The sequence below is a fragment of the Centropristis striata genome, chromosome 14 (genome assembly GCF_030273125.1).
Source record: "Centropristis striata isolate RG_2023a ecotype Rhode Island chromosome 14, C.striata_1.0, whole genome shotgun sequence".
Classification (NCBI taxonomy): domain Eukaryota; kingdom Metazoa; phylum Chordata; class Actinopteri; order Perciformes; family Serranidae; genus Centropristis; species Centropristis striata.
In genome coordinates, this window is record NC_081530.1 from 23,650,643 (window position 1) to 23,671,902 (window position 21,260).

Genomic DNA, 21,260 nt, shown 5'->3' on the forward strand with positions numbered 1-21,260 from the left:
GCAGGAAGGGGCCGTCTTTATTTGACTAGGGAGGAAAATGGTGGAAAGAAAAGTCAGACAGCTTCAGTCGACAGAGTGATTCCAACAGTTTCATCTCTGGTGAGTAAACATCTGTCGTCTCAGTGTTTTCTAATCTCTAATCTGAAGGGTGTTTAGACTCTGTGTGATAGCCGAGTCAGCTGGGACGGATGAAACGAATGTGAAAGATGGCTGATTCATGTATGTGTGTGTGGTTGGGAATCAGGAAGAGAGAAACTGGCTTGAAAACAAACAAAGTAACACATCCTGAGTTCAAGTTAAAGGTGCAAAACAGCTTCTGGAGGCAATCTGAATTGTTAAAGAGGATCTGTGGAAGGCCACGACACGTAACCATTTGTTTATTTCCACTCTTTTTCTGTGTTACTATGAAGACACACCCACTGTGTATTTTCCTTGCAGGACAACATTGAGATGGATGATTAACGTCGAAACTATGAGAAGGATGCAGATTGATTTCAGTTTGTGGCTTCAGAAACTAGTAGTTGTTTTCTGACATTTCATCTTTAAGCTTGCTTTATTGTGAACAATATGCTATTAAATGTTTTTCCAAAGCTCAATACTTGAGCTGAATGCTAAGTGCTGACATTATGAAAGAACAAAAACAAGTTTCCTTTTGCAACTGTAAGAATTAGTTGGTAATCGATTGACAAAATATGAATAGGCAGCTATTATAATGATGGATTAATTAGAGTCCAGATTTTTGTCTAAAGCTAAAAAAAACTTTCAGCATTCCAAGTGTTAATATTTGCTTGTCTGTTGAGTCTTCTGTGATATTAAACTAAATATCTTTCAGTTTTAGCAATTTCAATGTCAATTTAGGCCTTTGGTTAATCTAATTATCATTTACTTTTTTCCGGCATTCTATAGACCAAAAAGTTAATAAAAATAATTGACAGATGAAGCAATCCTGAAAATATTCATGACCTCGAGCCCTAGTTTTCTTCTCTGCTCACATGTTGAGGTTCAATACATCCCTGCAGACAACACAGGCCCCCATTGCGACCTGTTGCCAGTAACATTACACTGTAAGATGACACCTTCGACAGTATGCCGTTTGTGCAGCAGCTGGTGACATGTGGCCTGCAGCGCCAGCAACATGAGGTCAGCCATGAGCTTAATTTTTAGTGTAATGCAGGAAGAAGCAACTTTTAAAACCTTCTGTGATCATTGTAAGATGATTAGAAATACAGAATTAAAACCAGGTTCAGCAGGAGAGAACATATCACAAAAGTTTTAAAGTGACTGCATTGTCTCGGCCCATCTTAGAGTGGATTTTAAAATTTTAATGATCAGGGGAATAGCTCCAGACCATATAGCTGATCTCCTGACCCCCTACAACCCAAATGCAACCTGAGATCCTCTTGTAGGTCATAACTGACCGTTCCTTGGTCAAACCTGAAAACTAAAGGTGAACAGCATTTTCCGTTCTGGCCCCTGTAGAACAACCTCCAGGTAGAGGTTGAGGAGGCAAACACATTTTTCTCCTTTTAAGTCACTTTTTACAAGTTACTGCTTTAGACTTGCGTTTTATTGATTACATAGTTGTTTAAATAGATTTTGTTCTCTTTTATCATAACATTTTATTAACTGTTTGCTTATTATCTGTTTAAAAAGTTGATAAAGCACTTAGTAACTTGTTAAAAAAGCACTTTCTTCTTCATATATTTTTTTAATCATTATTATTCCTTTAAGTAAAGCTTTTAGATTGTGGTTTAGAAGCTGAAGCTACTGTACAGAGCCCGATTCAGTTTCAAAGCTATACTTAGATTAGATTAGATTAGATTAGATAAAATTAGATTGATCCCACAACAGGGAAATTCACTTGTCACAGCAGCAAAAACAGACGCAAAAGGTGTGAATATAAATTACAGGGGGGAAAAAAGAAGTAGTTGTTTGGATGAAAAATATAAATACAGATCAGATTTCTCTAAAATGTTGATACATTTAAGATATATTTTAAACCCATGTTGCTTATTTATTATCTCCGGCCTCCAGATTCACTGTGTGTGACCCTTACCGTGGCAGAAGAAAAGCAGCAGTGATGGCTAATGCAGAGAAAATCAAGAAAACTACCGTCAAGGTGCTGTGCTGCGTGGAGAAGGTGACCTCTTTTGCCTCCTCCATCGACCCCATCTTCGGCATCGTCTCCTCCCTGGTTGGGGTGGCTCGCAAGGGCCTGGATACAGAGGAGGGCCACGCTCTGGACAAAGACTTCCAGTCGCTCAACACCAAACTGGAGAGCATCTCTGAAAAGAACCACCAATGCCTAAGGAAGATCCGCATCGACGAGGTGAACGAAACCTACGGGAAGTACGAGGAGTACATCAAGCATCAGTACACCGCCTTCAACAACATGGTGGCGCAGGTGAAGAAAGATCCAGACAACACGCAGCGTTACATGGAGACCTTTGAGAAGATTTATGAGAGAGACAAGAGTGACATGAGCCTGGATGTGTACTACCGCGGTGTGATGGGCACCAACTCGCTGTTTGGAAAACCCCTGCTGAAGGTGTACCTGGAAAACTGCGACGGCAACCGTGAGATCATGGAGCGCCGCTGTTCACACATCACCCACCTGTTCCACATGGGCCTCATCGCCCTCATGGCCTACACAGCTGTTACAGAGGACGACGAAGACGAGGTGCGGGAGAAGTGGGCCAAGAGGGTGGAGGACATCCAGCTGAAGATGCAGGAGGTGCTCAGTCAGTGCAAAGTCAGCTCGTCCTGAACATGGACCAGCAGGGAGAGGCCGTCCAGGAACAATCTCTACTCTCACCAATGAAAAAAAGACAAAATATGTTATAATATATATATATCTAAATAAAACCAAAGCCATGTTTTCATTTGAGCACTTGAGCTGCAGCTGATATTCCTGTAGCAGCATTTTAGTTATTGAGTCGACATTGTATGTTTGTTTTTTAGTTTCAAAGAGACCACTATATGTTTCAGTTGCTTTGTGTTGCCATATAATAATGCTGGAGTTTTATACAATCTCTTCAATTAAAATGTACATATTATTAGTCGAGAAAGTTGTATATTTGTGAAATCTGTTACATCTACAAGACCAACAATTTTCATGTACAAAAGCCATATTGAACTAGTTAGTAAAATCTGTAATAGGATAGTCTATAGGGATCCATAGCTGGATTAATATAAACGCACAATCACATAGAACATACACAAAGTCCCATCTTGAAGAAAAAAGAGCTGAATATGTCTGCTGAATAAAGCCTACCAACCCTGCATGCAACAGAAGCTTCTTTCAATATACCAGATAAACAATAAACTTAACCTCATAAGACTCTTAATGGCAAACTATTTGATTCTATTTCTTTTCTTTACTGTCATATTTGACAGTGAGAGAGTATTAAGTGGGATGAAGAAAACACAAACACAAGATAAGATAAGATAAGATAAGATAAGATAAGATAAGCCCTTATTGAACCCATAAGGGAAATTCAAGTGTTGCAGCAGCACAGACAGAAAAGTATGAATAAATAGAGAAGTAAAAAAAATAATAACTAAAGAGGTAGGCTTTGTACAACTAATAGTGCACTAGTTACCGTGTAAGAGTAGAAGTGAAAATATGAACTACAGAAGAGCAATTAAAGACAAAGTTACACAATATGTGGCAACATGACACTATAATAACACCAAGTCTGGTGTTATGTAAACGGGGTACATATGATGTGATTAAGTAATATGCTACTTTTGTCTGTTTTAATAAAGCAAAAAAAATCAAAATATATAGTAAATGATGTGGTAAGACAGTATAAAATATTAACGCAATATAATATAATATAGTAAAGTCTTGGTATAAAGTAAGGTGCACTCTAATTGCAGTAATAATACCAATAATAATAATAATAATAATACAATGATATAATATAGCACAACAATATTGTAGCAACATAATATCAAATGTAGGATCTGGTAAACTATGGTACAGTGTGGTATAGTATGTATATAACATTATATGGTATAGCCTAGTCCTGGGCGATATATCGATATAAAAAGTATATCGATATATTTTTAGATGTGATACGGAATTAGACCATATCGCATATATCGATTAAAGTTAAAAAAATGTATTTTTTGATATATAAATGCTATATATAAATGCTCAATAGGGTTTGTCATATTTAGTTATTTTGTAATGTTCGTTATTCTTTTCTGATATGAATATATTTATTTCAGAAAAAGGTCAGCCTATTTTATTTCATAGGCTATTTTTATTTAAATGTGCACTTTATGGAGCTTTGATTTTTAAAAAAGGTACTCCTATTCTTATACAGTAATTATATTCACTTAAATAAACGGTTTCAATAAACCTACTTGTCATATTAGGCTTTGACTTTGACTGAACATTTGCACCGATATATCGTATATTGATATTCAGCCTAAATATATCAGGATATGACTTTTGGTCCATACTGCCCAGCCCTAGAACAGCTTAGTATATTATGATATATAATTACAGTAATAATAGTGTTCAGGATAAATATATAGATTAAAACGTGCAGTAGGCTTACGTCGATATTAACCCTCTGCAATCTCCAAAAGTGCCAAAGTCAAATATATTTTGTATAAAATGATAGAACTGGATGTAACCCTTGTATATATGCTATATTTGCAACCTTTGTTCACATTTGCAACATTTAAAATTATTTATTGAGCACAATAGTGTTTTGAAAGTAAAAAAAGATTAAAAAAAGACACAAAATGACTAAAAAAAGACACAAAAAGACCAAAATTGTTACGCTAAACACACAAGACACAAATAAAATAGAGTCACACTCGAATAAAAACCAGAGTTGGATGACAGTTGTGTTGAAAAAAAAATACCAACATGGCATCTAAACACTTTTTAAGTGGTGTATACAGGCAGGATGAAAAGGATTCAAAAATACACAAAACAGCCCCAGACTCCATAGAGTTAAATCATAGACTGTGTTTGTATTAAATGTTGCCGCACTGAGTCCCCCTCACCGCCAGAGTTCTCTGTTTTCCGACCCGAGCTGCTGTCATGAAACGTAACGCGATTCCTCTGTTTGTCTCTGCAGCCCTGCCCCAAGTTACGGGCCTGCGACTACTTCAACACAAATATCAGCTCTTAAAGTTCACCTGGAGCCGTCCTTATGAATTTAACAAGCTGAAACTCTCCGACAGCCGAGAGTCGCTGCGTTTGGTCTGTCTGAAGGGAAAAGTCACGTCGCTTTCGGTAAGTTTCATTCGCTCACCGAGAGCAAAAAGCGGTGATGGTGAGTGTCGCATCCCGGCTACAGCTGCTGATTCCGGACAAAAAAGTTGATCGTGTTTGTCGTGGACGAAAAACTGCATCAACACTGGTTTGATCCAGCAGCTCGGAGTGTAGTCTAAAATATATTAAATAATCTACTTTGTGTAATAACTGTTTGAAGACAACAGAGTTTGGTTTCCGGGGCGTGACCTCGCTTTGAACTCAACAAGTTGAATTTAGAGCTGAAGGTTTTAATCACTAGTCACTTTATTTTTATTATTTATTTTTTAAGTCTTTTGAAGAGTATGAGTACCTGAAGCCCGTTCTGTATTTGAGATACCTGGGAAATGCATTATTATAACGTGTTTATACGGCATGTTTAAAGTTGCTATAAGGCTCTATGATATCAGATATAGATATATAATATTATATATATATATATATATATATATATATATATATATATATATATATATATGATATCACAACCAACCGTGATATCTGATACTGCATCAAAAGTTTTAAATATAATATTATATCTGTCATTTATTATAACAATGTGTACCTCAGCCTCACACGTTACTTTACAGTTAAGAGATGCATTTTTCTAGTTAATTGATCCCTCTAAGGGAAATTATTTTTTGTTCCTTTTTGCCTAGTTTAGATTAGGGTTTACAACTATTTTCATTATTGATTAATCCATTGATTGTGTTCTCAATGAATCATCATTTATTTCGGTTAATAATGTCAAGAAAGAGAAAATCAGCAAATGCTTACATTTTAGATGCTAATATAAGGAAATGTTTTACTTTTTTTAATGGATATTTGGTTTGAATGTAAGATCAATCATCAAAATAGTTGCAGATTAATCTTATATTAAAATCACAAATGCATTAATCTAATTATAATCAAGCTAAAAATTGCATATAAACAACAAAAGACATTCCCAACGCACCATTACACCTCTGGTATTTTGTTAATTTAGAAGATTATTTTGAATTATGTAAGGATTAACCAGCTTTAACCTCAAGCTAGATGATACATCTTATAAGCATAAAGTTACAGTTGTGATAGCATTTACCCCTTCAAATATTTTCTGTTTCAGGGATGCCTCTCCACAGCATTTGGCCCTCTTGTAAAACGCTTTGTCGGGACTGAGAAAGAGACGGCAGTATGGGAAACGAGGACAGCCTCGAGGATGTGTTTGTTGCTGTCATTCGCCCAAAGAGTCAAGTCAGCCTGAGCTCGAAGGAGTACAGAGCCAAAGCCTACGAGGTAAATATGCTGACAGCAGAATGCCTGCTGGCCTCAACATCTTAGCCAAAGAAATGTCACATAAAATCTAAAAACAAAACTTTAGGGATTTACAGAAGCTTAATCTAGTTAATGTTAGTTTAAAATCTCCCTATATAGTTATTGTACAGCCAATAAGGATAATAAGAATAATTTCTTGAATTTCCATCATTGTAAATCAAGCTCTATCAACTAACAAATACCAATTTCCACTAAGTAGTTGTTCCAGGATATACTGATGAGTTTTTTTCACAATAGGCAACCTTTTAATTGTATTATGCTTACAGACTTACAGTTTGTTGTTAAGTATATGTGTACTCTAAATGAGCTAGGGTATGGTGTGATTTTTTAATCTCTTTTATATGAACAATTTCTTATATAAAAAAGAAAAACATTTATAGTTAATAAATATTATATTATATAATATTATTATACAAATAAATATAAATAGTTTTTCTAAACGTATACAGTGAAAAAGATAATACCAAGATGTGTAAATAGGTGTTCAACCAGTCATTTAACCACCTTCCCAGTCCAGTATTATTAATTTCATTTCCCTGTTTCCTCTGGTTTCTGCACAGATCCTGCTGATTGAAGTGCCTTTGGAAGGGAAGGAGAAGAAAAGAAAGAAAGTCCTCCTGGCAACAAAGATCCAAGCAGCAGGAGACAGATCCAAATCCATATTGGATTATGTTGACGAAACAATCAGACCCATTTCCAATAACCCAGGCTTCATAGGTAAGCGTGCTGATGACTGACATCTAAACAAGTTGCTCATAGTCTTTTTTGCTTTTGACTCTGAGTTGAGGATTAGTCTTCTTATGACCCCTTGTCACGGACTGCAAATCTTTGAGTTGACCTCTAAGATCTGTAACCACAGACCTATACATAATTCTGGGTTTCAGGGAAGCGTGTGGTGCATATGAAGAAATTCCCCCTCGATGGAAACAATGAAGGAAAAGAGGCATCACTTTTTGTTGTGCCAGTCAGTGTTAAAGGTGAGCAAAAAAAGGATCTGTCTAATTCACGGCTGCAACAAACGATCATTTACATTATTGATTAATATGAAGATTATTTTCACGATTAATCAATTGGTCTATGAAGTCAGAAAATAATTGAAAATGCCCAAGGTAAAACAGCATTTTTTGCTATTTTTGCATAAAAAATTACTTTAACAATAAATGATTATTATTCTTTCTATCGTCTGACTGATTAGTTGACTGATCATTCCAGCTCGAGTCTTCCTAAATCGAAGTATTGATTTTTTTGATAACCTATTTTTACACACTGTGTATTAATAAATCTCTCTAAACAGACAACAGTAAGCCAGTCTACAGCGCCGGGAGCCCGAGCTTCTACTGCTTCCAGGACATCATGCGGGTGTGCAGCGAAACCAGCGTTCACTTCTGCTCCATCACCTCCAAGATGCTTCTGGCTTTAGACAAGTGAGGGAATATTGAAAAACACAGTCTTCTCAGACGAGGCTTTGGGGAAATCAAGCTTTAACTTTGCCTCTTTGGCCTCCACAGATGGTTAGCAGAGCAGCACACCGTGCCTCATGCCATCCCAGCTCTGTTCAGACCAGCACCCGTTGAGCGGGTGAAAACCAACGTCAGCAACCCGGCCTACAGCAGCGAGGGCAAACTGAGCGACGACGGTCTGCACATGGGCTACACCGCTCTGGAGATCAAGAGCAAGATGATGTCCTTGGAGAAGGCAGACATGTGCATCCTCAACCCGCTTTACGGCTCTGATCTGCAGTACACCAACCGGGTGAGTCAAATATTTAGATACTTTATAGAAAATGAATGGGAAAATTGACATATTTGATGTTTAAAAACTTGGTTGTCTAATAAGATAGAATAAAAAAATTAAAAAGTAGGGATGTGCATGGTGTTGATGTTTGTACCCCTAAAATTATGTTTTCAATGTAAACATTTAAATTACAGTATTATAGTATTAATAAATTACATTTGCATAATTTGCACTAAAATGTCATGTCTTCCCTGTCAAATATTTCTTTAAAAAACACAAAAATGTAATCACTAGCTATGTGATAAAAATGAATGATTTTTAATGGCTGTCATAATATACACAATACTGTTTAGACAATGTTAATGCATAACCCTATAAAAAGTGCCCTTTGTTAGTAATGTAAACTTGATTGAGAATTTGATTGTCTTTACTCTGAGGCGTAAATCATCCTCCCTCTGTCTTGCTTTTTGATTGCAGGTGGACAAAGTAATCATCAACCCGTACTTTGGGCTCGGAGCACCTGACTACTCCAAGATCCAGATCCCCAAGAGGGAGAAGTGGCAACACGGCCCGAACTGTGCCGTAGAAGACAAGTGAGTGTTCTGACATAAACCACATTTTTTTTGACTGTAATTTCCCATCAACCTCTCCTCTGTTTCAAGACTAATTTCTTCGTGGTTATGACACCTTCTTTTTCTTTCCGCCTTAAATCTTGCAGTCTAAAAAACAGAAACGCCTTAAAAATTAAATTAACGATACTCTCTGCAGGGAGCGCCAGTGGGTGGACGACTTCCCCCTCCACCGCAGTGCCTGTGAAGGAGACACAGAGCTGCTGTCTAAGCTTCTGGACAGCGGTTTCTCCGTCAAGCAGCTGGACAGCGACCACTGGGCTCCAATTCACTACGCCTGCTGGTGAGTCTGATGCTCATCTAGTATCCAAAAAGTTATACTTTCATGGATTTTGGTTTGTGTTGTTAACGATCAGTTGTGGTAAAGTTCTGTTTGCTTCCTTCCAGGCATGGTAAAGTCGAAGCGACCAAGCTGTTACTGGAAAAAGGTAACTGTAATCCAAACTTGCTGAACGGCCAGCTCAGCTCCCCTCTGCACTTTGCAGCCAGAGGAGGCCACGCAGAGATAGTGCAACTGTTGCTGCAGCACCCCGAGATCGACCGGGTAAAAAACTGACGTTGGCATTGTCTTAACATTCGACTGTCTTCCTCTTACTTTTTCCCCCTTAAAGCTGCAATTAACAATTTTTTTCACAGAAATTATAATTCTAATAATTATGTTGATGGCACAACTGCAGCTACATGCACATGACTTTATAAAAACAAATATGACAAACAGTAAGCATTCTGCCAATTCTGAATGACATGAATATTTGATTACATTACTCCTGATATATTGTAAAACTGATTGATAATATTGTAAAACTAATACATGTTGTAATTGCTATTTCTTGCTAATTTAGAAAAAAACATGATGACTTCTCACAATACAATGATGATAACCCGTAAATAACAATATTGACTTTTCCAAAACAGCACATAGAAGACCAGCAGAAGAGATCACCTCTGCAGGTGTGTGAGGAGAACAAACAGAATGAATGGGAGGAGACGATGAAGCTCCTGCAGCAAGCCAGCAGCAAACCTGTGAGTCACACATCACGCGCTATTTCTATTTCAAACATGACAACAAAAGCGCCTGTACTCAGTGCTGATGATTACTGGACTATTTCACGGACTGGACACAGTGTTTGTGAAGGAACTGTAATGCCTTAACTTCCTGTGCCTGTACATATTAAATTGGTCTATGTAAGGCGAGGAGACTATAAAAATAAGTGCTGGAGAGGCATATGAAGAAATTAGTTTCTTTATATGTATTTCTGTAGTTAAGTTTGCAGCTCACTAGATGGTGCTGTCTCCTCAAGCATAGTCTGAAGGTATCCTGGATATTTTATGAATGGTTCTTTTATTTTTTATGAAAGGACTAAGCTGTTGGTTATGCTGTATGTGTGTTCCACAGTATGAGAAGGTGCGTATCTACCGCATGGACGGCTCGTATCGCTCCGTGGAGCTGAAGCATGGCAACAACACGACGGTGCAGCAGATAATGGAAGGCATGCGTCTATCACAGGACACTCAGCAGTATTTTACCATCTGGATCTGCTCCGAGAACCTCCGTGAGTTCACTCATCAGAAACGTTAGCTGAAATCGCCCCAATTAATTCCTTGGCTTTAAAACTGTGACCAATCACCATGAGGAGAAACATTTTATCAAAGTTTCTTTATATCAGAAAAGCTTAATCAAACATTGTATGTTGCCATTTCAATTCACTGACGACAATACCAAAAGATAAAGTCGTATATGGAGACAAAATCTTTGTATCCTTTAACCTCCGACTTTCTCAACATCATGTACACTTTTTTAGTTTGTTATCATTTAAAAAAGAGGACTGCTGTAACATTGGTGTGTATTTTGTGTGTCAGACCTGCAGCTGAAGCCGTACCACAAACCCCTGCAGCACCTGCGGATCTGGACAGAGATTGTGACGGACCTGACGGTGCTGGACCCACAAAGGGAAACGCCTCAGCTCTTCCTTCGCAGGGACGTCCGTCTGCCTCTGGAAGTTGAGAAAAAGGTCACTTTGTATTGTACAAGAAGCTGCTTGTTTATAACCTGTGCGATAAGTGACTGACTCTTGTCAGGTGTTGGTCCTCACTCTGGTCCTCACTGTCTTGTCCCAGGTGGAGGATCCTCTGGCCATCCTCATTCTGTTCGACGAGGCTCGTCACTGCCTCCTGAAGGGCTTCTTTCCTGCTCCAGACAGCAAGCTTATCACACTGGCCAGCCTCCTCCTGCAGATCATCTACGGCAGCTATGAGAGCAAGAAGCATAAACAAGGATTCCTCAAGTAAAACACAGTTTTAAGTCATATTTAAGCTTAAATACATATTTCATTGAGCCCCCCTATGTTAACATTAACCTTTTTTTTGTGTTTTGTTTTCAGTGAGGAAAACCTGAAATCAATTGTACCAATATCCAAAGTGAAAAGCAAAGCGTACCACTGGACTAACAGGATTCTGCATGAGTACAAAGTAGGTTGATAGTTTTAGTTGCACAAATTCCTGTCTGTCTTTAAACGAAATCCCACTGCTGGCTTCACCGACAGGCTGTTCTCTCTCTCTCTCTCTCTCTCCGACAGGCCCTGAGCACCAGTGAGGGTGTGAGTAAAGAGATGCACCACCTGCAGCGGCTCTTCCTGCAGAACTGCTGGGACATCCCGACCTACGGAGCGGCCTTCTTCACGGGCCAGGTCTACACCAAGGCCAGCGCCAGCAACCACAAAGTCATCCGCGTCTATGTCGGGGTCAACACGAAGGGGCTGCACCTCATGAATATGGAGACCAAGGTATCACCATCTTTTATTCCATGTTTTAAACTTCAGCTATTCACCAACTTTTCTCATGTCGTCTGCAAACGTAAAGATTTATGAGTTAAGTCTAAAATGTATAAAACTTGAGTAAGAGTACATTTCCATACACATAAAAGGATAATTTACCCCCAAGTGAAAATTCAGTATCTACTCACCCTCCTACAGTATATCCAAATGTCACTGAAGTTTGTATGTAGACAGTGTTGTAAGAGTGTTGAAGGAAAAAGTACAAGTTAAGTGCCAGACTTAAAGCACAAGCTGCTTGTGTTGGAGGGGTAATTAATTGTGTGTGTTTCAAAAAGGATTTTGTGCTTTTATTTGAACTAGATTTTGCAAAAGCTTATGTGAAGTGTTAACTTAGATAAGGGTGAAATACTGATGATGAAATTTTCTTTTGGGGTGGAATATCTGTGTCAGGGCTGTCCTCGACTAAAGAAATTTGTAGCCGACTAAAACTCAGATTTAGAACTAAGAATCATGCAAAAGCACCACTTTAAATCTTGTGTTTACCAGAGATGTGCCGCTAAGTCTCTTAGCAATAAATCAATTCGTATTAAAAAAGAATAAAGAAATCATCTCGAATAAAGAAATCTTAGATGATGGGTGATTAGTCAACTAATCAAATAAGAGGGTGCAGCTCTAACTTTAATAAAACTATCAACAATATTAACAATTTTAACCAAAGAACGTGTCTTAGTTTATTTTTAAACGATTTATTTATTTTTGAGAATAATATTTCTGGGTATTTCTTCTGGCTTTCAATTGACCATTTGTTGTGATGTTTCTCTTTTGTGCATGCTCAGTATGACAATCTGTTAACTCTCTGCACTCCCAGGTCCTTCTCATCAGTTTAGAGTACAGCACCTTCATGTGGCAGCTCGGACACGCTGACCAGTACTTCCAGATACACAGTGGTGACAACAAAATGAACTTCATTGTGCACACAAAACAGGTAACGGCTCCAAGACATTTCCAAATGATCCAAAGATTATTAGAAAATATACACTATTTCTCTAACATGTCCATTATTTTCTTCTAGGCTGGCCTTATTGTGAAGCTGTTGATGAAGCTGAGTGGACAGATGACACCGAATGATAAAAGCGTAACGGACAAATATGCCTACGGTTGAAAAACTGTTAAAGAAACCACAGCTGCCATAGATCCCAGTCGAGGCTCTTCTTACTGACTCTCATTTCACTGCAATAACTCTGGATGAAGAGCAAAGTCGACCTCCCCACAAACGCCTCATTTTGTATATTATGCTTACCGATACCTTTCATGCCTTTACATTGTGTATTTTTGACGAGTCGTATATTTTGAGTGGATGTAAATATGTTTATTTAATGTTTTGTTTTAATAAACTGATTGATGTATGAATGATAGTGTATTGGGAGTTTATATTGAAAACTTTGAACCACCACATAAACTGCGGGAAGAGAAATAATTATTAGTGATGGATTGTTGACACATTAAAAAAATCACCGTAAATCATCTACTTGACTAATGACTTTAGACTGGAACACTTCAGGACAGTAGACATTTTTTAGGTGATGCAACCAGAGGTGGGAGAAGTATTTAGATTTGTTACCTTGGCAAAAGTCTTGGCATCAAAATGTACTGAGAGTATGAATAGTAAAAGTACACGTTATGCAGAAAAACCTGTTTCATTGTGATATATTATTGGATTATAATTATTGATGGATTAATGTGTTACTCCTATATCACTTAAATGTTGTAGCTTGCAGAGATGGAGCTCATTTAACCTACTTTATACATTGATTGCTTAATCTATAAAAACGCATCATAATTTATTAGTTGATAATATTTACTAATAATAATCTGAATGTGCAAAATAATTTAAGGTACCAAACAAATTAAGTGGTTGTTGGGGGTGAAACAAAAATATCTAATATTTGTGTAATAAGCAAAATACTAAAGAAACACGGCATTAACCGTGTAGCAATGCAGTGGGGGAAAATGTGCAATACAAAATACAGTATTTTGTATAATGATACTTATATTGTGTGGCTCATATGGCATTTAACAAAATAATATTAAAGGAAAATGAATAACCCATGTCAAAAAATTAACACACATGCGACCCGAATGCGGATAAGCGGTTAATGGTAATGAATGAATGAATGAATGAAGTTATCAATTTCTTGGTAATTTCAATACCTAAAAATGTCAAACTTAACTTAGGCTTTTGTTGGGATAAAAATGTTGATTTTGTTAATCTAATTTGCCACTGTGTAAACTGGTAATATCAATATGAAGCTAACTACCCCTAAATGTATTGTCTTCATGAATGAATGAACAAAAACAAAGGCACAAAAATGATATATCTTGAAAAATGTTCCCACTGAAATGAACAGATAAAACTAATTCGAATCCCCGTTATTGAAAACAACATTTCGACTGTTTCATCTGTATTTTATTTTGTTTATTTATTTTGTATTTATTTTTATTTTATTTCAACTACTCTGAATTTACAATATTGATGTTATTATTATAAGTTTTACTGTTGATTGATGTTCACCTATCATACTTTCTACACTTATGCAAGGCATGTACTGTGAAAAACGTGCCCGAAATGTTTATTTTTGTAATTTTCAATAAAGCATTGAAAGAAAAAAATGAAGCTAACTACAGCCATATTGATTAGCCCCAAATACATCACCAACTGACAGCCAACTGCTAAATTAGCTAAGTTTCCCCAATAAATAATCAATGTCTCTGGGCAAGGTGACGTTACATATTATATTTCGATACATCCCTGGGACGCCAAACATGGGTATCATTTTTTAACAACACGTTATAATGTGTTTTAAGGCAAAGAAAGACGTTTTAACCCGAGTAAAATTACTTTTACATTGAATATGTCTCAGAAATCCTTACAATCGATGGCGCAGATCACCGTTCGTCCTGCTGCAGTGACATCATATAGCCAGACATCGGTTCAGGTACGGGCAGCCAATCACAGCGGCGGCTGCTTGACGGACACGCAGCCGTCAGCCAATAGGAAGCCTCCCTTGGTCAGGCGGGGGCAGGACGAGCGTTGACAGGTAGAGACGTTGTGGAAATATCACCAACGGTCCTCCAACATGAGCATTAGATGAACTGGACATTTATCAGCCGAGGAAACTTACCTTTAAATAAGTGGACATTTATCTTCGGCATCACAAAGCTGTCTTCTTCAACGTTTTAGGGCTTATTTTTTGAGCGGACAGATCCATTGGAGGAAGTTAAAATGTCTATCCACTTGTATGAAATGAGCAGTAAACTGCTCGGGGTGACTGTTGGGAAGGTGAGCGACAACTTGACCTCCGTGGTGTTGGCAGCTTCTGTCATCACTCTCACTCTGGGATATATTTCTAAGATGCTGCTCAAACAGTCCTGCGACAAAGATAAGGTAAGTTAGCACTAACATCAACAATTCAGTGCCAACAAAATCCTTGCAAGCTTGCATTGACCATCCACTGTTAACGCTATTATGTTTATTTCTGCAGAAATATCCTCCTTTCATCCCCTCCAGCATCCCCTTCCTGGGTCATGCCATTGCATTTGGGAAAAGCCCCATTGAATTCCTTGAAAATGCATATGAAAAAGTAAGTACTACAGTAGAACTAAATAGATAGTCGTATAATCTGCAGCTATTTGCAGAATAAATCAATTGCTTAAGTAAGCTTTTACAAAAAAAAATGCAAAAGTCAATGTTCCAGCCTTTCCAGTGTGAATATCAACTGATTATCTGACTCACCTATTTAGAGCTGCAACAATTTGGCAAGCTGACTAATCGCCAACTATTTTGGCAGTCTACTAATCATTAAAATGTTTAAAGCCTCTTAGATATGGAGATTTCCAGCTTTCATATGTTTCTGTTTTATATCAAACTGAATATCTTTGGATTTTTGGACTGACAAGGAACGAGGAATTTAAAACCATCATGTTGGTCTTTGAGAAACTTGACCAATTTTATAGACCAAATAATTAATTAAGAAAATACTCAACAGGTTAATTAGGAATGAAAAGAATTGCAAGTTGCAGTTTGCACTCATGCAAAGAAAATAATAATTGTCTCTCTTCTATTTTACCTCTCACACAGTATTTGCACACGTACACACTTGACCTCTCCACTTCATTCAACTTTGTTCGACTTGGTGATACCTTAAAAACGACAGTGTCTACATGTGACACCAGTTGTATGATTAATCGTCTTATTGTCCAGTATGGTCTTAGTTGACCAAGATTTCCTTAGTCAATTAGTGTTTTTCAAATGTTTTCAAATGTCTTTTTTTCCCAAGAAATTTATGAGCACATCTCTGGTAAACTCCATATTTAAAGTTGTACTTTTGCATGATTGTTTGCAACAGTTGCAGCTTTTACACTCATGTAAAGAAAAAAAAATGTTTTAAAAAAAACAACTTGTTGGCTTGTGTCCATGGTTCAATATAAAAGTAAAGTGATTTTTTTCTATTATGTTTCACTGTTTTAGAGGCCTGAAACACTGAAATTACCCAATAAAAATAGTAGATCAGATTGTCTTGCAACCCTTCAGATTAGTTTTGTCCTGACCCCCTAGTACTGTCTGTCTTAACCCCTGTGTCTCTGCTGTCCACCCACAGTACGGCCCTGTGTTCAGTTTCACCATGGTGGGGAGCACATTCACCTACCTGCTGGGCAGCGAAGCAGCCACACTGATGTTTAACAGCAAGAATGAGGACCTGAATGCAGAGGACGTCTACTCCAGACTGACCACTCCAGTGTTTGGCAAAGGGGTCGCCTACGATGTGCCGAACCCTGTGAGTGAAATCACATCTATTAGGAGGACAGACTCAATCTGTGGAACAGATCCAACCAAGTTAATACATGCTATAAAATAAATGCTTTCCTCATATGTTTGCAGATCTTTCTGGAACAAAAGAAGATGTTAAAGACTGGACTGAACATCGCTCGTTTTAAGGAACATGTGAAAATCATCGAGGCTGAGACCATCGAGTATTTTCAGAGATGGGGAGACAGCGGGGAGAAAAGTAAGATATAACTTAATTGAAACATAAATATATTGTAAAATTAACAAATTACATAACTCACCTTTATTCAGACTTCTTCCAGCTTATTTTAGTCATTTTAACCAGGAATTATGTGTATAGCATATAGTTCTGTTACTTACCTCTGTGTAAGTTTATCACTTAACATTTAGGATATGTTGTGCAGCCTTTTATTGAGCCCAAAATGGCACAATCTAAATGCATAACCCATTAAAAAAGCTGATGACTGCTTGTTTTTATGTCTGATTGCTTTGTATTGTTGCTGCTTCTGATTCTATCTGAATGAACCTTCTGCCTGTTTCAGACCTGTTTGAGGCTCTGTCTGAGCTGATCATCCTGACAGCCAGCAGCTGTCTGCATGGGAAGGAGATCCGCAGCATGCTGAATGAGCGAGTGGCCCAGCTCTACGCCGACCTGGACGGAGGATTCAGTCACGCTGCCTGGCTCCTGCCTGGCTGGCTGCCCCTGCCCAGCTTCAGGTACGACCTCCGCACACACACATCTGTGGAAAGGAAGACAATGCATAAACTTTTCTGTAAAAATAACACTAAGAACTTTTTTTTGTTAGGAAAAGGGACAGAGCTCACACAGAGATCAAGAACATCTTCTTCAAGGTGATTCAGAAGCGCAGAGAGTCTGGAGAGAAAGTGGACGACATCCTGCAGACCCTCGTCGATGCCACCTACAAGTAAGACAGCTTCAGTGTCCGAGGGCAAAAAAAAGTTACAATAAAGCAAAAGAAACAGTTTTTGATCCAGAACAGAACTAAAAACTATCTAAATCACAGGGTTCTCATTAGAAAACAGTAGAATTCAGTTCAAGCAAATCAGTAAAAAACGTCTCTGGGCCCTTGTCAGAAATGGACGACTCCTGAATGATAACGAGATCGCTGGAATGCTGATTGGTCTCCTCCTGGCGGGTCAGCACACGTCCTCCACCACCAGTGCCTGGATGGGTTTCTTCATGGCCAGAGACAAATCACTGCAGGAGCGCTGCTACGCCGAGCAGAGGGCCGTGTGTGGAGAAGAGCTGCCGCCAATCGACTTTGATCAGGTAAGGTGGATTTTACAGGATGATTATATTGGCCGTAGTTATCACAACATATAAACATTTTAAAATTGAAATAAAAAAATGCTAGGCCAACTTAAAAAAAAAAATAATAATAATAAAAAAAAAAAATAATAATAATATATATACTTTTTTTGAACCTTTATTTAATTTTTTTATTATTATTACAAATTATTTATTTATTAACCTTTTTCTGCATCAGGTGTGGATATGGAGGGACAATCATTTACATAAAAATTAATGATGAATAAATTTATAATAATAGAATATTAGGACTTTCAGATTTTGGCCTTTCTAATAACCAATAATAATAATAATAATAATACATTAAATAGGCAATGCCACAGTGCAAAAAGGTGTAGTGTAATTTGCAATGAAATAATAATACCATTAATAATAATACCTCACAATTAAAACTGATTTGCATCATGAGCAGGTGCTCCCCCTCCTGGTTATAGTAAGTTATAACCAACATTTAAATTAGTGATGTACTCTGAATGAAAATACAGTTTACAGGCTACTGCACTTAGACTGGCTGTGACAATAATTACACTGCAATAATGCATGCAGACCACATTTTCCAAAACAAAATACAGCAGAAGTCACAGAAGCAGAACAAACTACCTGCTGCCTTTTGACACAGCCTCTATAGAGAATTACAGATATGCTCCAAATATACTAAGGTTACGTTTGTCCTAATATCTTTGTCCTGGTGTCTTCCTCAGCTGAAAGATCTCAACTTGTTGGAGCGCTGTTTGAAGGAGACGCTGCGTCTCCGCCCGCCCATCATGACCATGATGAGGATGGCTCGCTCTCCTCAGGTAACAACTTTTTAGTTTCCCCTTTTAATTTTAATGCTCCATTTCTCAGGACAGCGTAGAAAGATTTTTTTTTTCTCTTCTATTTTCTCAGACCGCAGCAGGATACACCATCCCTGTCGGCCACCAGGTCTGCGTCTCCCCGACCGTCAACCACCGTCTGCATGACACCTGGGCGGAGAGGATGGAGTTCAACCCTGACCGCTACCTCAACGACAATCCTGCTGCGGGGGAGAAGTTTGCCTATGTGCCATTTGGAGCCGGTAAGAAAAAGTTTTGTGTGTGAAAAGGAGTTAATATTGTTCACTAATAATTTACATGATAAATACGGTCAATTATGTGTCGAAATCATCATATGTTAAATTCATGAGCTTTCACAATTTGTATTTCAATTTGCTTTAAAACGGAGCAGACAAGAACTTAAAAAACAACTCAAAATCTAACCTGTACCTGGGCTACGTGGTGGTGTAGTGGTTAGCACTCACACAGCAAGAGAGTCGCTGGTTCGACTCCGGCCTGCAGCTCTTCTGTGTGGAGTTTGCATATTCTCCCTGTGTCAGCGTGGGTTCTCACCGGGTACTCCAGCTTTCTCCCACAGTCCAAAAACATGCACTGAGGTTTAATATGTGACTCTAAATTGCCCATAGGAGTATATGAGAGCATGATTGTCCATCTCTCTGTGTATAGTCTGGCGACCTGTCCAGGCTGTACCCCCCCTCTCGAATGAATGTATGAATAACCTTTGCTGTCTGCTTGTCAGGTCGCCATCGCTGCATCGGGGAGAACTTCGCCTACGTCCAGATTAAAACCATCTGGTCCACTTTGCTGCGCATGTACGACTTTGACCTGGTGGACGGATATTTCCCCACGATCAACTACACCACAATGATTCACACGCCTCACAACCCCGTCATCAGATACAAAAGGAGGAAACAGTGAGAGGAGAGGAGCAAAGACAAGAGGAGGAAGCCGTCTGAGAACATGCTGAATGTTTGAAGTGAAGCTGTAACTTCCTGGGACTTTACTTTAGGAGCATTTAGACGCACTTTGCTCTGCCCAAATGTCCAAACTATTTAGTTTTTGTGCTTCTTTCAGACATTTTTTCCCTGAATGTCAACAGCAAAACATGAGAGATAATTACACTGACTCTTTGACTGACTTGAATACAGATGCTAATATTCACAATGTGAATTTTTATAGAAATGGTAGGTAACACTTTGCCTTGACATAAGGGAAATAACTGTTGAGTGAATGAAGCTTTGGGGCCTTAGAAAGCATAAGAAAGCCTTTTATTTTGTGCATTACTGTAAAACCAAGCGGGTCTTACTTTAGGCAGATTTGTTTGGGAGGAGGATCTAGGGTTTATTTCATCATTTGTCCAGGGAACTTCATCATTCCTGCATCACGAGGCAGGAGTGTGAAATTAACAGCTTTACTGCATCAAACATTTAAAAAAAACCCAGTTACTGTAAATAACTGTGAGCCTCTGGTGCAGTCTGAATTATGATTCTGCTGTTGTGGGATGTTACCACACTGCCACAGATAGTTTTAAAATAAGATAATCCCTTTTATAAAGAACGACGTAAGAAAGGCATCAACATCATCCCACATTTGAAGATATAAACTTTACTGCTGTTGCCTAAACTTTGAATGAAGTGAACCCTCCACCTGGACATCGTTGAGTTGATGAGCTGATAATCTTTGTAAGAAACATTTCTGCATCCCAATACTTTTTACTTTTAGTATGTGCTGCAGCTGCCCCTACAAAAGTATGTACTGTTGCATGCAGTATGTATAGAATTGGGACATACCACTTTGTCATAAACACTGTGCCTTCAACTTTGACTTTTTGGCTCATGTATCTGTTTCAGTCCTCTGTCCATGAGCTGTTAGGATGGATCAGTCCATTTAACACAGGATTGTGGGTCAGAAGAGTCAGAAAAGTGTGCCAGCTTGCACTCTGCAAAATGCGACTGGATGTGATATGACATCCTGGTATTTTGAGCTGCAATAATACTGCATTTGGCATAGTGCTACTACATAGTGGAACATACTTAACCTTTTTCTGGAGTGCTGTCACCTCAATGTTGAATTAAGTGCTTTTTCTTGTTTTGTTTTTAAAGGTGACCTGTACTAATTAGGCACTTTCCACCTGGAAATTCTGAACAATGTCTTCCTATTACAGAAAATATTATGATTATCATGACATATTTTGGTTTGTTTGGTCCTTTTTAGTTTGTTGTTGTCATTATTGTTTAATTCTTTCTTTCAATAAAGAAACTTTCAAAAATCAGCTCCATGCATACTGTAAACACTCCTGCTGCATTCATTTTGTTTCATAACATGAAACTTTTTATTAGTTCATGTTTTGCATATTATTTTTATTACTGACATGTAATTTTGTAAGATAGTATTATGTTGTAAGTTACCTGGATTAGTTAAAGTTATTTATTAGCATTAACCCTAACAAGACAGGTTTTTTAGGGGATTTAGAGAATGTAATGGTGCACCATTTATGCCAAATGTATTGATTAACAATGTGTTGGTGCAGCAGCCTTCAT

The 21,260-nt window shown here is 38.0% G+C and overlaps 3 protein-coding genes and 1 long non-coding RNA gene across 4 annotated transcripts; 3 read left to right on the top strand and 1 right to left on the bottom strand.

Annotated features, from left to right (window-relative positions):
- Window positions 1–24: 24 nt before the first annotated feature.
- rpz2 (rapunzel 2) lies at window positions 25–3,282 on the top strand. Its single transcript, XM_059349599.1, has 2 exons — window positions 25–99; window positions 2,035–3,282. The coding sequence occupies exon 2, from the start codon at window positions 2,081–2,083 to the stop codon at window positions 2,765–2,767; it is 687 nt and encodes a 228-aa protein (XP_059205582.1). The 5' UTR covers window positions 25–99; window positions 2,035–2,080; the 3' UTR covers window positions 2,768–3,282.
- LOC131984683 (uncharacterized) lies at window positions 2,160–11,721 on the bottom strand. The gene is made up of 5 exons (XR_009395582.1): window positions 11,574–11,721; window positions 11,026–11,204; window positions 10,818–10,949; window positions 2,615–2,805; window positions 2,160–2,340 (listed from the first exon to the last, which is right to left on the bottom strand). It is a non-coding gene; the product is annotated as an uncharacterized LOC131984683 (long non-coding RNA).
- Window positions 5,092–13,139, top strand: krit1 (KRIT1 ankyrin repeat containing). Its single transcript, XM_059349591.1, has 17 exons — window positions 5,092–5,260; window positions 6,384–6,553; window positions 7,153–7,309; window positions 7,477–7,569; window positions 7,887–8,016; window positions 8,101–8,344; window positions 8,804–8,919; window positions 9,095–9,238; window positions 9,343–9,499; window positions 9,871–9,978; window positions 10,352–10,508; window positions 10,816–10,967; window positions 11,074–11,240; window positions 11,337–11,424; window positions 11,532–11,738; window positions 12,598–12,714; window positions 12,802–13,139. The coding sequence occupies exons 2-17, from the start codon at window positions 6,452–6,454 to the stop codon at window positions 12,889–12,891; spliced, it is 2,229 nt and encodes a 742-aa protein (XP_059205574.1). The 5' UTR covers window positions 5,092–5,260; window positions 6,384–6,451; the 3' UTR covers window positions 12,892–13,139.
- A 1,700-nt stretch (window positions 13,140–14,839) lies between these two features.
- Window positions 14,840–20,992, top strand: LOC131985533 (lanosterol 14-alpha demethylase). Its single transcript, XM_059350693.1, has 10 exons — window positions 14,840–15,174; window positions 15,272–15,370; window positions 16,388–16,564; window positions 16,669–16,795; window positions 17,118–17,292; window positions 17,382–17,501; window positions 17,671–17,866; window positions 18,607–18,702; window positions 18,794–18,962; window positions 19,460–20,992. The coding sequence occupies exons 1-10, from the start codon at window positions 15,013–15,015 to the stop codon at window positions 19,636–19,638; spliced, it is 1,500 nt and encodes a 499-aa protein (XP_059206676.1). The 5' UTR covers window positions 14,840–15,012; the 3' UTR covers window positions 19,639–20,992.
- The last annotated feature ends 268 nt before the right edge of the window (window positions 20,993–21,260 follow it).